At 35.7% G+C, this 13150-nt stretch overlaps 1 protein-coding gene across 1 annotated transcript; it reads left to right on the top strand.

Moving 5' to 3' along the window:
- Positions 1 to 7159: 7159 nt before the first annotated feature.
- On the top strand, positions 7160 to 11802 carry LOC134335811 (cytohesin-1-like). Its single transcript, XM_063018410.1, has 7 exons — positions 7160 to 7346; positions 8126 to 8274; positions 8373 to 8484; positions 8862 to 8938; positions 9027 to 9098; positions 10607 to 10761; positions 11446 to 11802. Exons 1-7 carry the CDS (start codon positions 7286 to 7288, stop codon positions 11534 to 11536), a joined length of 717 nt encoding a protein of 238 aa, XP_062874480.1. The 5' UTR covers positions 7160 to 7285; the 3' UTR covers positions 11537 to 11802.
- The last annotated feature ends 1348 nt before the right edge of the window (positions 11803 to 13150 follow it).

Genomic DNA, 13150 nt, shown 5'->3' with positions numbered 1-13150 from the left:
GCCCCACCTGGGGATCGAACCCAGGACTGTGCTATTAAGAGTCTCAGTGGGCACAAGGGCATCATACTCTTTTTCACTTACTCACATCTAGAGGCAATATAGACCATCTAATCAACAAGTTGTGTAAACATTTGGCTTCAACTAAACTCATACATTATTACAGCAGTATAATAATTATCACTTAAGTATAACATTTAGTACAGTAGTATAACAGTTAATAAATTAACATAGTTTTCGATACTAAAATATAAATATTTGTACAATAGCATACTATTTAGTACAATAGTGTAATATTAAGTACTGTACAGTAGCATACTGTTTACCACAGTAGTGTCTAGTACATTAGTGTATAATGTTTAGTACAATAGCATACGGTTTAACGCAGTAGGGTCTAGTACATAAATGTATATTTAGTACAATAGTGTATTATTTAGTATAGTTCTATAATATCTAGTACAATAGCATTCTTTTTAGTACATTATTACATTATTATTTAAGCAGTATTTGGTTTTAAAACAGACTCAGTGTGGCATGAAGGACCTGCGCGTTCACGTGAGGTGTGCAGGTGCGCGCTCTCGTTGCACATTTTGATTATTTCCACTAGATGGCAGAAGAAAATAATTTATGTCCCAAGTATAAAGCTATTTTCTTTTTGTAGCGTGTCCACTTTTATTTTTATTTTCTTAATCATATAAATTGTATGTATTACATTATTATACAAGCCCTAATGTTTAGAAACACGTTTTAAAATGCATCAAAATCAAATTAATCAATTAAATTCAACATCCTTAAATCTTTCTATTATTATTATTATTATTAGAATATTATAAGCTTTTAACAATAACTGCTAACAGAAGATGCAGTTATTTGCACTAGTAGCTGAACTGAGACTGAATAAAACTGAAGCGAGAGAGGCAAAAACTACACACACACACACACACACACACAGAGAGAGAGAGAGAGAGAGAGAGAGAGAGAGAGAGAGAGCAAGCTGGGTACGTTTCCATTTATCTTTCTTTGTCTCTTGTTGATTGAACTGACAGAATGGATGACATTTAGTGGAACTGACACTTAAACACACATATGAAGGTAAGTTATATAATTACTTTTGCAGAAGTTTGTATTTTTATCTTTACTGCTGGTGTTTGTTATTGCTTTTAAAAAATGCACAATGTTTGATAAGATTTATATCAGTAAAAACTACAAACCGTAATGTTCAATATGATATTAATATATATTATATTGATACTGATATGATTGTCAGGTATATAAGCTTTTTAATATCAGTGTGTTCCTGTTTTTGCATATTAGGTTGCTATTCAGAATAATTAATACCACTTACCTAATTATACATAAGTTGTACATCAATATAGTAATTAATATAAATGCATTGTATTTTAGATATGGATTTTAATAATGACGTTTTAAGCAACTGAGACAGTAAACAAGTTTTCATTGTCATATATTCTTCTACATGTATTTAGTAACTTTTAGACTGTACTTAGAGAATAAAATGAGAAAATAACATGTGAAACATATAAAACAGTCACCCTGTTCCCCAGTGTTGGAAGACCAATAATCCTTAAAATGATTTACATTCATGTTTATAACCTACAATTCAGGAGTATTGAAGATAAAGTTTAAAGACTCTGTATATACCCAATCCCAAAACAACTTAATGCAATTAATAAATAACACAGCTCGCTTAAACATCTTTCTCTAGTTTTTTAAACAAGTTCTCTTATCATTATAGATAGTACCATAAATAAAGAATAACTATGACAATGAGTAGACCCATTCACTGACATTTACACCTAATGAAAGGACAGGAACAGTGGGGGTGTGTGAAAGGAGTCAGCATTTAATATCTAACCTTAAATAATTCACTTTTCTTTCAGCCTCCTCTTAGGTGAACCGGCTTATCTAAACTGGCAGTAATCAGTTTGAATGAGCGTGTGTGCAAAACCTTTTAAAGGACTGGCACCTTATCTAGGATGTAGTTTCATCTTGTGCACAGTGTTCCCCATATAGACCCACTGCAAAGTCAAAGAAAAAAAAAAAACAATAGACAGAAAATAATTGCAATTCATGTCATTGAACCATAAATACACACTGAAGGTAAAAGTAAGGTAAAAATAAGTTGTGTTTTTTCTTTACCTGCAGCCTCCCTCTGGCAAGACCAACATGGGCACAAAGAGAAAAGACAGCTTCCTGTATGGAAAAGGTACAAACTACAACACAGAGCAATTCATTCACAGAAAATGATACTGCTGTGATGTGCAGAATACACAAATGATATGAGCCGACCTTCATAAATCAATCAGTTAATATAAAAAAATCACAATAATTAGAAAGCTCATGTAATGTTTTTTTCTCTGGAATTAATGTATATATTACTTTAAAGCTGAAATATTTAATGGGGTATAAAGACACATGGTAGAAACATATCACTGTAAAGCAACTTGCATAACAGATATTGTATTGTCTGATGGTAGCACAGCTCTCCTGATATATGGACTAAGAAAAAAACATTAGGCTACTTTTAATACCCAAAAAGTGTGTTTATATCCAGAACTTTGATACACTGAAGTAATTGCTTTATTTCATTCAAACTGTTTGTAACAAAAAAGCCAAAGACACTGGACCAATGGTATCATGATGTCTGTAACATGCAGAGAGAACTTTTTTGATTTAACCCCATCATTGAAGCAGTAAAAACTAGGACATAGGATATACAATATAGCTGCACAAACACACATGTCAAAGCTTGAGGTGAATCAGGTTTCCACTGAACTCTGACTTAATCACCTGCATGCCAAAGCAGATATCAAAATTCAGCATACTAAGCAACTTCATCGATGCAGTTTCGGCAAGCCTATTGTAGCCTCAGATTTCGTCAGAAGTGAAACCTGATCTGGTCGTCTGCTATTGAAGCCCCTTTACCTCAGAGTTTAACACGAGTTAACACGATACAAATGTTATTTAGGTTGCTGTAGCCATCCTGTCAGCTTTAAATGTGTGTTTAAACTTTAGTTTATTTGTTTTCCTTTTCAGCTGCTCTCATTTTTTAGGATTCCCCCTTGCAGATCTGGTCTATAAACCAGATTTGGCACAGTTTTTAAACAGGATACCCCTCTGTAATTCAACCCTCCTATTTTTATCATGCTTGGGTGCACCTACTAATGGCTAGGCTTTGTCACTCTCTCTCCACTTCCAGACATTAGCCAGTCGTGTCTGTGTAAATGCCTGGCTGGCTGATAGCACTGCTAAAACTCTTTCTGACCTCTCTTATCAACAATGCTTTTCTGCCTGCAGAACTGCCAATCACTGGACGTTTCAGCTCTTGCCCTGTTGCTGTATGCTTGCTGGGACGTTTTGTAAAATACAGTACAAGAAGAATCTGTGGTTCTTTTGAACCTTAATGTACTACTTCTACTATAATTGTATGATATAATACTAATATAAAATAAATTAGCTGCAGTTAAAAAACTTGGGCTTTGGGTATAGGTAATAGACAGCACTCGAAAATTCAACTACATGATCTTTTGTAACTGTTTTGTTTAAATAAGCGTGTATGTGTGTCAATTTCATTTAAAGCTTCTTCAGGCGTTAATCAGCCTGAAAAGAAGGAGGTGAAAGTCATCAACATCCACAAGAATGATATTCTAGATGATATTCAGGTAAATATATACACCTAATGTCAAACGTTTACTTACACCTGTAGAGGCCATAATAGTCTCAAATATTTCTGATACAGTTTATTGTGTGACTAAATGGCTGGAACACTTTTTTATTTATTTATAGAAAAGAGAATTCCATTGTTTATTTTGTCATTATACATATACAGTACAGGCGTACAGTACAGCCCGTTTTATAAGGTTTGCTTTGACATGAATATTTTTCACAGGTTTTTACTTTACCTGTAGTTAAGAATCAGTTCCTATCAGATTAAAAAAATCCCAGTTCTGGTTTTATGTAGTTTTTAAACCGTCAAGCCTCATACACCACGTTAAAGCATGACCTACTTATGAAACACCATTACTGATACTGACTGACCTTCACTGTTCTTTACAGAAACTCAGGCTGGAGATTGAGAATGTACTGACCGAGATTCACACCATGGAGTCCAATGAGGAGAAGTAAGAATCGATGCCTTCTCAATCAATATTTTCTCAAGAGTGTTTAATAAATGGTAATAGAGAACTTCTGTGACATAATGCCACTTCTTATTAAATGCAGCTGATGATTTAGAACTATCAACATAAACATTGATCAGTATATCCAATTAACTTTTCCTTAGAAGTTAAAAGTTATTGTTAAACTACAATGGATGGTATTTAATACTACCTCATGCTCAAGACAGGAGGTCTGCCACCAGGTCTGCCATGAATAAATATTCTGCTAAAAGGCAGGTGATACTGTCCACAGTGCCACTGCAAAAATGAAGCTCCTGCTTTTGCTTGCTCATTTGATCTGACGTGACCTAGCTGGTGTTGTCATTTAAAAATGAAAAAACACAAACTTTGGTTGTTTAAACTTATTTAGTTTAAAGGTTCTAATGCAATTTATTGGTGAATGTTGACAGGTATTTCTTCTGTAAAATTAATTAAAGATAAATTCTCGTCATTTTAAAGCATTTGCAGGACTTCATCAGCATTGCTTGTTGGCAGCAGCAAGTGTTGACTGTAAAATAAAAACACAAGACATGCCTATTCACAAATAAAAAAAAACTGTAATTTTGTATGTCAGCAAACCATAACTCTGTTACAGTAATCAACAACACGTTTTACATCATTGACACCCCAGTTGCCATTTAATTACTTTGCTGTATTGAATTACTGTAAATTCTACAGCGATTTTAACAGTGACTGAAACCAAGATGCATTGTTGCACACGTCTTTGTGTGGGTGGACGCTCGTTTCCTGTTTTATCAGCTCACACACTTAACTAGGTGAACCTAAAATGTCAAGAGTGTGTGAGCAAAGAAACTGATGCAAGAAATGATGTCAAAAGCTGTTTAGTAAATAATTTTACTGAATTTTATCTCTCTGTCTATTTCCATTAGCAAGAATGTGGTGATGGCAAAAAGGTTCCTATGTGGCAAGAAGAAATTTAACATGGACCCAATAAAGGCAAGTAAACGCAACAGATTTTAGGTGTAGGAAACTTACCCATGCAAAAGATCTTAAAATGTTATAAACAATTGATGGTTTAAATGAAGTTTAGTTGCTAGCCTGAGTAATCAAGCTCAAACGAGAGTAGAGGATAGAGCTTGAAAAAAAACCAGCGAGAAAGTGAGCAGAACCACATCCTGTGTATCAAAAGAACAGATGCACTAAGGCCACATTTTTAGCCTGAACTATATTAAGAGCATCACTTATTGGAAAAGAGAACTGCTACATTTAAAGGGCTGTAGATATTTATACCATCAGCATTAATGTACCCCCAAACATCCTGTTTTAGGCTGTAAAAATATTATTTACTAATATATCAATAACTAATAACAAAATTTTGTGTATGTTTAGATTCTCAAGAAAGCCTGGAAACATTACCATAACTTTATTCTGATAACAAATTACATTTATTTTTTTAGATTGTAAATATCTCACATGTCCCCCTGCTATATATTCTAGCTATTTAACTAGCTATCTGCTTGAACACTAAGCTTGCATTTGTCAACATGAGTAACATTTCAGTAACTAAGCCCTTATTTGTACAGAAATTATTACATTAGGCACTTGGAAACAAACCGATCTATCAGGAGGAAACCCAGGACCCCGAGTGATGTGAGGCAGCCACACTAAATTCAGAACAGCCACCATTTTTGATACTTACTATACCTACATACTATAACTGATAACTACCCGTCAAATTGGTGCACCAGCACATATAACTTTTCTGACCCGAGCATACTGAAGCAGAAGTTAGAAACAAGCGGGTTTTATAGTGTAATAGGCCAAAATGCCAAAAGGTTTCAATAAAACATACTGAATAGACTGGCAACAACATACGATCAGAGATAATCCCATAGTGTTATACAGTATGTGGTGTTTAACATCAGTATCAGATTTGATTGTAATTGTATTTGTATGTTATAGGGAATCCAGTATCTGCTGAACAATGATTTGTTGGATGAAACTGCAGAAGCAATCGCAGAGTTCCTCTACAAGGAGGATGGTCTTAATAAAACAGCCATTGGCAACTTTCTTGGGGAAAGGTATGAGAACTTTAATTCAGCTGTCAGTTTTAATATGTTTTTAGACTGAACTGTTTTGTGCACTTTCAGATCCTCTGACTTCTTCACTTCTCTTTTTACGTAATGAGATACTAAACTTGATTCCATGTTTATATCTTTTTTTTTTATATTGTGTGCCATCAGAGAAGAATTCCACCTACAAATCCTGAAAGCATTTGTAGATCTTCATGAGTTCTCAGATCTTAACCTGGTGCAGGCTTTAAGGTGAGTAAACAGAGCCTTTAACCCTTACTCACCCCAAAAAGTTTTACTTTTATTACTTTTTTTTTATTACTTTAATAGGGCTTAGGAACATGTTTAGAAACACATTTACTCTTATTTGAAATATGTAAAGACTGCATTGATAGGTAAGTTAGGAAATCCCACATGTCTTTCAGCTATTCCTAATAACATACTGGGTAGCTTGTATGTGTTGGCCCAAGATTCTGGCTGTGTGTAATGGCTTGTGGACAAAAGGCAGGACATGTGTAACACTGGCAATCACTTTACTAATTCAAGAAACAGTCATAATCATTAGCAGGGGTTAGTAATTATAATCCAGAAACAGTGTAATTTGCTAAAACAGGACAAAAGAACAAGGAACACAATCAGGACCAATCAAGAACATCAATTAAGAACTCTTTGTATACGTGAAGCACAACAATACACAGCCAGGAACAAACTGAACATATGAGGTATTCATTAACATAACATTCTAATAAGACAATAAGCAGCAGATGTACAAAATAAATAGGTAACAAATCAGACCCATATACCAGAACCAAAACCATTTTGTCCATATAACGTATTTACATCGTCAGAACCAGCCATACAAAACAAATAAGATAAGATTAAGATAAGATGTATTTTGATATTTTACTCACACTTGTTAGGATTTCTGTACATTTCATGTGAGATCAGATTGAAATGATCACAGATGATAAATTCCAGATGTGTATATGTCATAAAACCTAACCGCTGGTTGTTTCTGACTGTAGGCAGTTTTTGTGGAGTTTCCGGCTCCCTGGTGAGGCTCAGAAGATCGACCGTATGATGGAGGCCTTCGCCCAGCGATACTACACCTGCAACGCTGAGGTTTTTCAGTCCACAGGTACAGAAACAACAAACATAAAAAAAACCACTTAAGGTCATGTCTGAAATCATGACCTCACGACAAGATTAATAAACCACTGTTCAAAAAAAAGAACTGAGAAGATGAGCATGTCTTGTGTGTCCTTATTGTCACTGCATAACCTCAAATTAATGGTAGCATTCTTGCATGGATGAGGTAATCCTCACTAGTGAGCTAGTCTTCCATTACATAGTTAATACAACAGAGTCATAGTCAAGAGTCTACTTTTAATGAGGAAGCATTTATGAGGCCAGGGTTTGGCTGGTCTCTTGTCAAACCATGTCTATAAGGACCTTGGTTCATGCATTGAGATACAGATGTGCAGGAAATAAGCCCTTATATAACTGATTAGATAAACCTGAAACAACCGGTGTGGCTTCTGGGGTGTATTCTTTCCCTAAGCCCATTGTTCCCAGGATAGATTCAGACCCACAAACACTAACCAAGATGAAGCAGTTTCTGATAAATGTAAGTTAATTAAAAGTAAATTAATAAATGTAAATAAATTAATAATAAATAAATTAAGGCTGGTACAGCAGGAAATGTCGATTCTTCAAAGCTGGTTTATTAAATTTGCACTGGTACCACAGCTTCATCCAATTTTATCCCATAAGAAAACATCCTGGTAGATGGATTGGCTACTCTAATTTGAAGCATAATGCCATGCAGGAATCCTCACCAGGATAAAGCGGTTTCTTTAGATGAAGGCATGAATAAATTAATAAATGGACCATAATTGGACCATGTTTCTCTTATAGATACCTGTTACATTCTGTCATTTGCCATCATCATGCTGAATACCAGCCTGCACAACCCCAATGTGAAAGAGAAGACGTCATTAGAGCGCTTCATCAACATGAACCACGGCATTAACAATGGAGGAGACCTTCCAAGTGACCTTCTAACGGTAAGGGACCCCGAGGAGCCTCCTACAGAGTAAGAATGACACCCAAAACTTTGCCACCAGTCACTTTTTATATCTCTGTTTCTTCTAATTCCTTTTAGAAACTGTATGAGAGCATCAGGAACGAACCATTTAAGATCCCAGAAGATGATGGGAATGATCTCACTCCCACCTTCTTCAATCCTGATCGTGAGGGCTGGCTACTTAAAGAGGGTACGATGAACTGATAAATGTAAAGATACGAGTTGATTAGGAATTATAGTTATAGAATAGAAAAACTGGTGTATATTTATATATATACATTTCACAGACACTTTCACCCATAGAGACTTAAAGTTGTAGCCAATTACAATGCAAGGGTCTTATGGGTCAAGGGTCTTGCTTAGGTGCCCAACATTGCTAACTTGGTGGTGTTGCACCTTAAACCAGCAACCTTCTGATTATTATTCCAGTACCTATACCTCAGAGCTACCACCACCCATTTACATTAATCATAAATTTCTTTCATCCTGTCTGTCATCAATAACCCATACAGTCCAACAAATTACAGTTACGCTTAATAATACAGTCTTATTCCTCCCATCCTACAGGGGGCGGAGTAAAAACATGGAAGAGAAGGTGGTTCATTTTGACTAACAGCTGTCTATATTATTTTCAATACACCACAGTAAGTATAACCTCAGCACAAAATATAAACATAATTAGCAAAATAAACAATTATTAAACCGGTAAACGTCTGCTTCACCTTTTTTCAGGACAAAGAGCCAAAAGGAATTATCCCTCTGGAAAATCTTAGTGTCAGAGAGGTGGACGACACACACAAACAGGTACTAAATATATATTATAACACATTACGTACATTACAAGTAATAGAATACTGCTCGAGTCAGGATCTTTCTAGTTAAGACCAAGGCCTGTACCAGTAGCAATAAAAACTTAGACCAAAACACCACCAAGACTGAGAACAAGACAACAACATTCTAGGTCCATACCATCCAAGACCCATACCAAGTAAGATTAACACAAGACCAAAACCCATACCAAGTAAGATTAACACAAGACCAAAACCCATACCAAGTAGGATTAACACAAGACCAAGACCCATACCAAGTAGGATTAACACAAGACCAAGACCCATACCAAGTAAAATGAACACAAGACCCATACTAAGTAAAATTAACAAAAGACCCATACTAAGTAGCATTAACACAAGACCAGGACCCATACCAAGTAAGATTAACAAGACCAAGACCTATACTACTCAAGACCAAAACAAGATCAATGATCTCAACAGACGGTCCAAGGCAAGACCAAGCCATACAAGAGTCCAAAACTTCAACCATAAGAACCAAAACAGGAACAACAAGAGCAAGATGTTTCATAATCAGAACTAATATAGAGGCTCACAGTTTAATTAAGTGTTAAATGTTAAATATTAAATATTCTCTTTTCTTATTAGTAACAAATTGTCATCTATTTAATCAAAATTTTTAGCTTATACTTTTCGTATTTTAAATACAAGTTTGACTGTGTCCCAAATCAGACACTAATTAGGTAACCTTAGGTGGCTTTGGCCAACTAGCTAGCAAGTAAAAAGTCAAACAAACCTAATTCCTGTGAGTTTACCAACTTTGACTCCATGATGAATACAGTATTTAGTAAAGTGTGTTCGGTAGATTAAATTAGATTAGATTTGTGTGTGTGTGTGTGTGTTGTGTGTGTGTGTGTGTGTTGTGTGTGTGTGTGTGTGTGAAAAGCTGAAGTTCAGGAGCAGGGCTGAGCTGCTTGATTTACTGTTTCACTACAGAAGTAGACTTTTGCACTTTAGGTTGCTTTATTATGTGAATCGTCAGAGAAGTGAGTTTCAGTTTCATTTCAGCAATTTTATGAATTGGGTTCCTTTTCATTTATGGGATGTCAAACCAAAAACATTGTAATGTCATCAAATTCACATGCAGCTGCACTTCTGTTGTGCCTGAAGGATGAAACTACAGATCCAAGTTCTCAATGAAAGTGTGAACTGATTACATTAAACCATTGACCTCTTGTGACCGAAAGGCGACATCAGGTTTCAGACTAATGTTCAGGGAAGCAGCTCAAATCCTCTTTTTATTGATTGACTGAATTAAACTTTTCCAATTAGATTAAGCCACATTTTAGCCACAATTTAAAAGTTAGTACTGTTTAAATTGAGTCTTATACACAGTAGTGCATTCTTATTTAGCTAGAACAGGACCATGAGATGCACCCAGGCTGATTTTATTAGTTATTATAAGTCCAGTTGATTTACTGGCTGTGTTTAAATGAATGTCCTGTGATGTGTGTGTTTGTGCAGTTCTGTTTTGAGCTGTTCCTTCCCCATGGTAAAGGGCAGAAGATAAAGGCGTGTAAGACTGATCCGGATGGGAAGGTGGTGATGGGAAAACACCAGTCGTACCGGATCAGCGCTGCCTCTGCTGAGGAGCGGACTGACTGGATCCAGGCCATCAGGTACCAACATGCCAGAACTCAATCATATAAATCAGCTAGCTAAACATTAAATAACAGCATTGTGGAATACTCAGAGGAACAGTATTTATTATTATTTTATGTTGCATGTCTGTTACAAGCTTGAATTTGCTTCTAGCTTTATCCATAAATAAATATACAATAATAAATGAATAAATAAACGAATACTGTCAATCATCAGGCAAGTTTTACAATGGACGTAGAGGCTGCTGACAATCAGCCTTTTACTGTATAGCTATTTAAAGTTCAACCGGCAGTGGTTTTGCTAAGCCACAAACCCAGTTCTCAGAAGTAGTGGGCATTGGGCTGCTACATCACTCAAGCACTTTCCATCAGATATATTCCTCCATATCTATATTACATTTTCAGCATTTAGTGGACGCCTTTATCCAAAGCGACTTACAGTTGTGACAGTATACAATCTAAGCAATTGAGGGCCTTGCTTAAGGGTCCCACAGTGGCAACCTGGCAGTGGTGGGGCTTGAACCGGCAACCTTTTGATTACTGAACCAGTACCTTAACCACTAGGCTACAGCTGCCATATTAATATCTATATTAACAGTATTGTTAATAAATCAAAACTGGTCGTGGAAATATAATACAATTAAAATGTAATAATTCAGTCTGGATTAATGAAGCATGTGTCCTGTGTTTGTTCATCCTCAGAGCGTGCATCACGAAAGACCCCTTCTACGACCTGGTATCCGCACGCAGAAAGAAAATCATCAGCAACAGCAATGCAGAGCCTGGTTATTAACCCGGATCATGAACACACACCGAATCTCAGACCTGGACTCTCGTTCAGTGTCTGCAGGACTATGAAGGCTTTGGTGTGGAAAATTTTATGCACGAATGATTTTAGTTTTATTTACATGATTTCTGGTGCAAATAGAAAATGCAATACTGGCCTCCCTTCATGCAGAGTTCAAAATATGCATCTGCAACCAACAACACTGCTGTTGTGCAGTTATACATTTAATACAAATGTAGCAACACTTGTTCTTATAGATGAATTATAATGTGTAAAGGTTTATGGTTGTGTTTTTGTATATACAGTACATGGGCTAAGTAAGCTTAGCTTGCTAACAGACAGACAAGACAAACCCCCAACACATAAAAACAATGGTGATTTAGTTCTCCAAATTAATTTTGCATTTGCATGTATAAAGCTAGGTATAAAGTTAGGTATAACTAAAGTGCTTTTACTGAGCTACAGTGGTGAATGATTTTCAGCCCAAATCTTCTCAAATCTCTCTTTGACAGACCAACTTTGCACAGCAATGCTAAAGTCAAGTTTCTATTGTGCTTACAGGCTGTAAGAGTGAAAATGGAGCTCTGCTGCAGCGCTGTGGTTTTACTGACTGAGTACTTAACCATGTTACCATGTTCTCAGGCTTTACAGGCCGACTGTTCTGCTTTTTCATTAGTGCTGGTTATCACCGCCCGTTAAGCATAATGTGAGATATTATTTTAAGCTTTTGTTCCAAGAAACGATGCTGCACTGACCGTCATGGCCCTATGCTTGAACATGTGTGTTAGGAGTGTTTCACTAGGAAATAGCTACAGTATAAACTGTTATGTTGGTAAATGGAGTTTGCAAAAACCTCAAGAGCCAAAAAATGCAAAGGGCCGATCATCATATGTCGTATTTTACATTTACTTGTGACTTAAATACAATTTTTTCTTTGTTTGTCAATTTTCAGTAGTTTGTACTGGGTATGTAGGAAAGTATTTAGTGCTTTATAAGTGTTAACATTTCACTGTTGCTTTGCAAGGTTAGAGTTTAAATGTACAAAATACATGCCTTTTTATAGAGGTACATTTATACAAGAAATATTAATTCTTACCGTGTCATAATTTATTTATAAATAAAACGTTTCAGAGGATGCATTTCTATGCTTACATAAACAAATGAACATTTTTAGAATATTAAAGTTTGATTTTTGCATTCAGTTAAGCATGTCTCTGATGAGGCATATTTATTTCAAGCTCTACTTTTGTAAGCACGATGTAAATAAATAATTATATAGTAATATTTTTTTAACAATGATTAAATAAATGATTAAGAAAATGGAAAAATCGTTGTAGCTGTAAATCCGAGTATTAACCAGCAGAGGGCGACAATCACTCAACTATGAGCAGCTCCAGTAATTACACGTGGTTTTAGAACACATGCCTGTACTAAACATGTGCTGCTTCTCTTTTATTCATTCGTTCATTCATTCGCGATTTATGCTTATCAGAGTCGTAATGGGCCCACAGGACGAGGTGGATCTTAAAAAAAACTGGGTGTAAAGCATCACTGGGCTTTACTGGGAAAACTGACAAGAAAATTAAGACTTGATTTGAATGAACAGAGCTACAGATCTCA

Source organism: Trichomycterus rosablanca, chromosome 22 (genome assembly GCF_030014385.1).
Source record: "Trichomycterus rosablanca isolate fTriRos1 chromosome 22, fTriRos1.hap1, whole genome shotgun sequence".
Lineage (NCBI taxonomy): Eukaryota > Metazoa > Chordata > Actinopteri > Siluriformes > Trichomycteridae > Trichomycterus > Trichomycterus rosablanca.
Note: the sequence above shows the minus strand (reverse complement) of the source record. Positions and strands in the feature narration are given on the sequence as shown.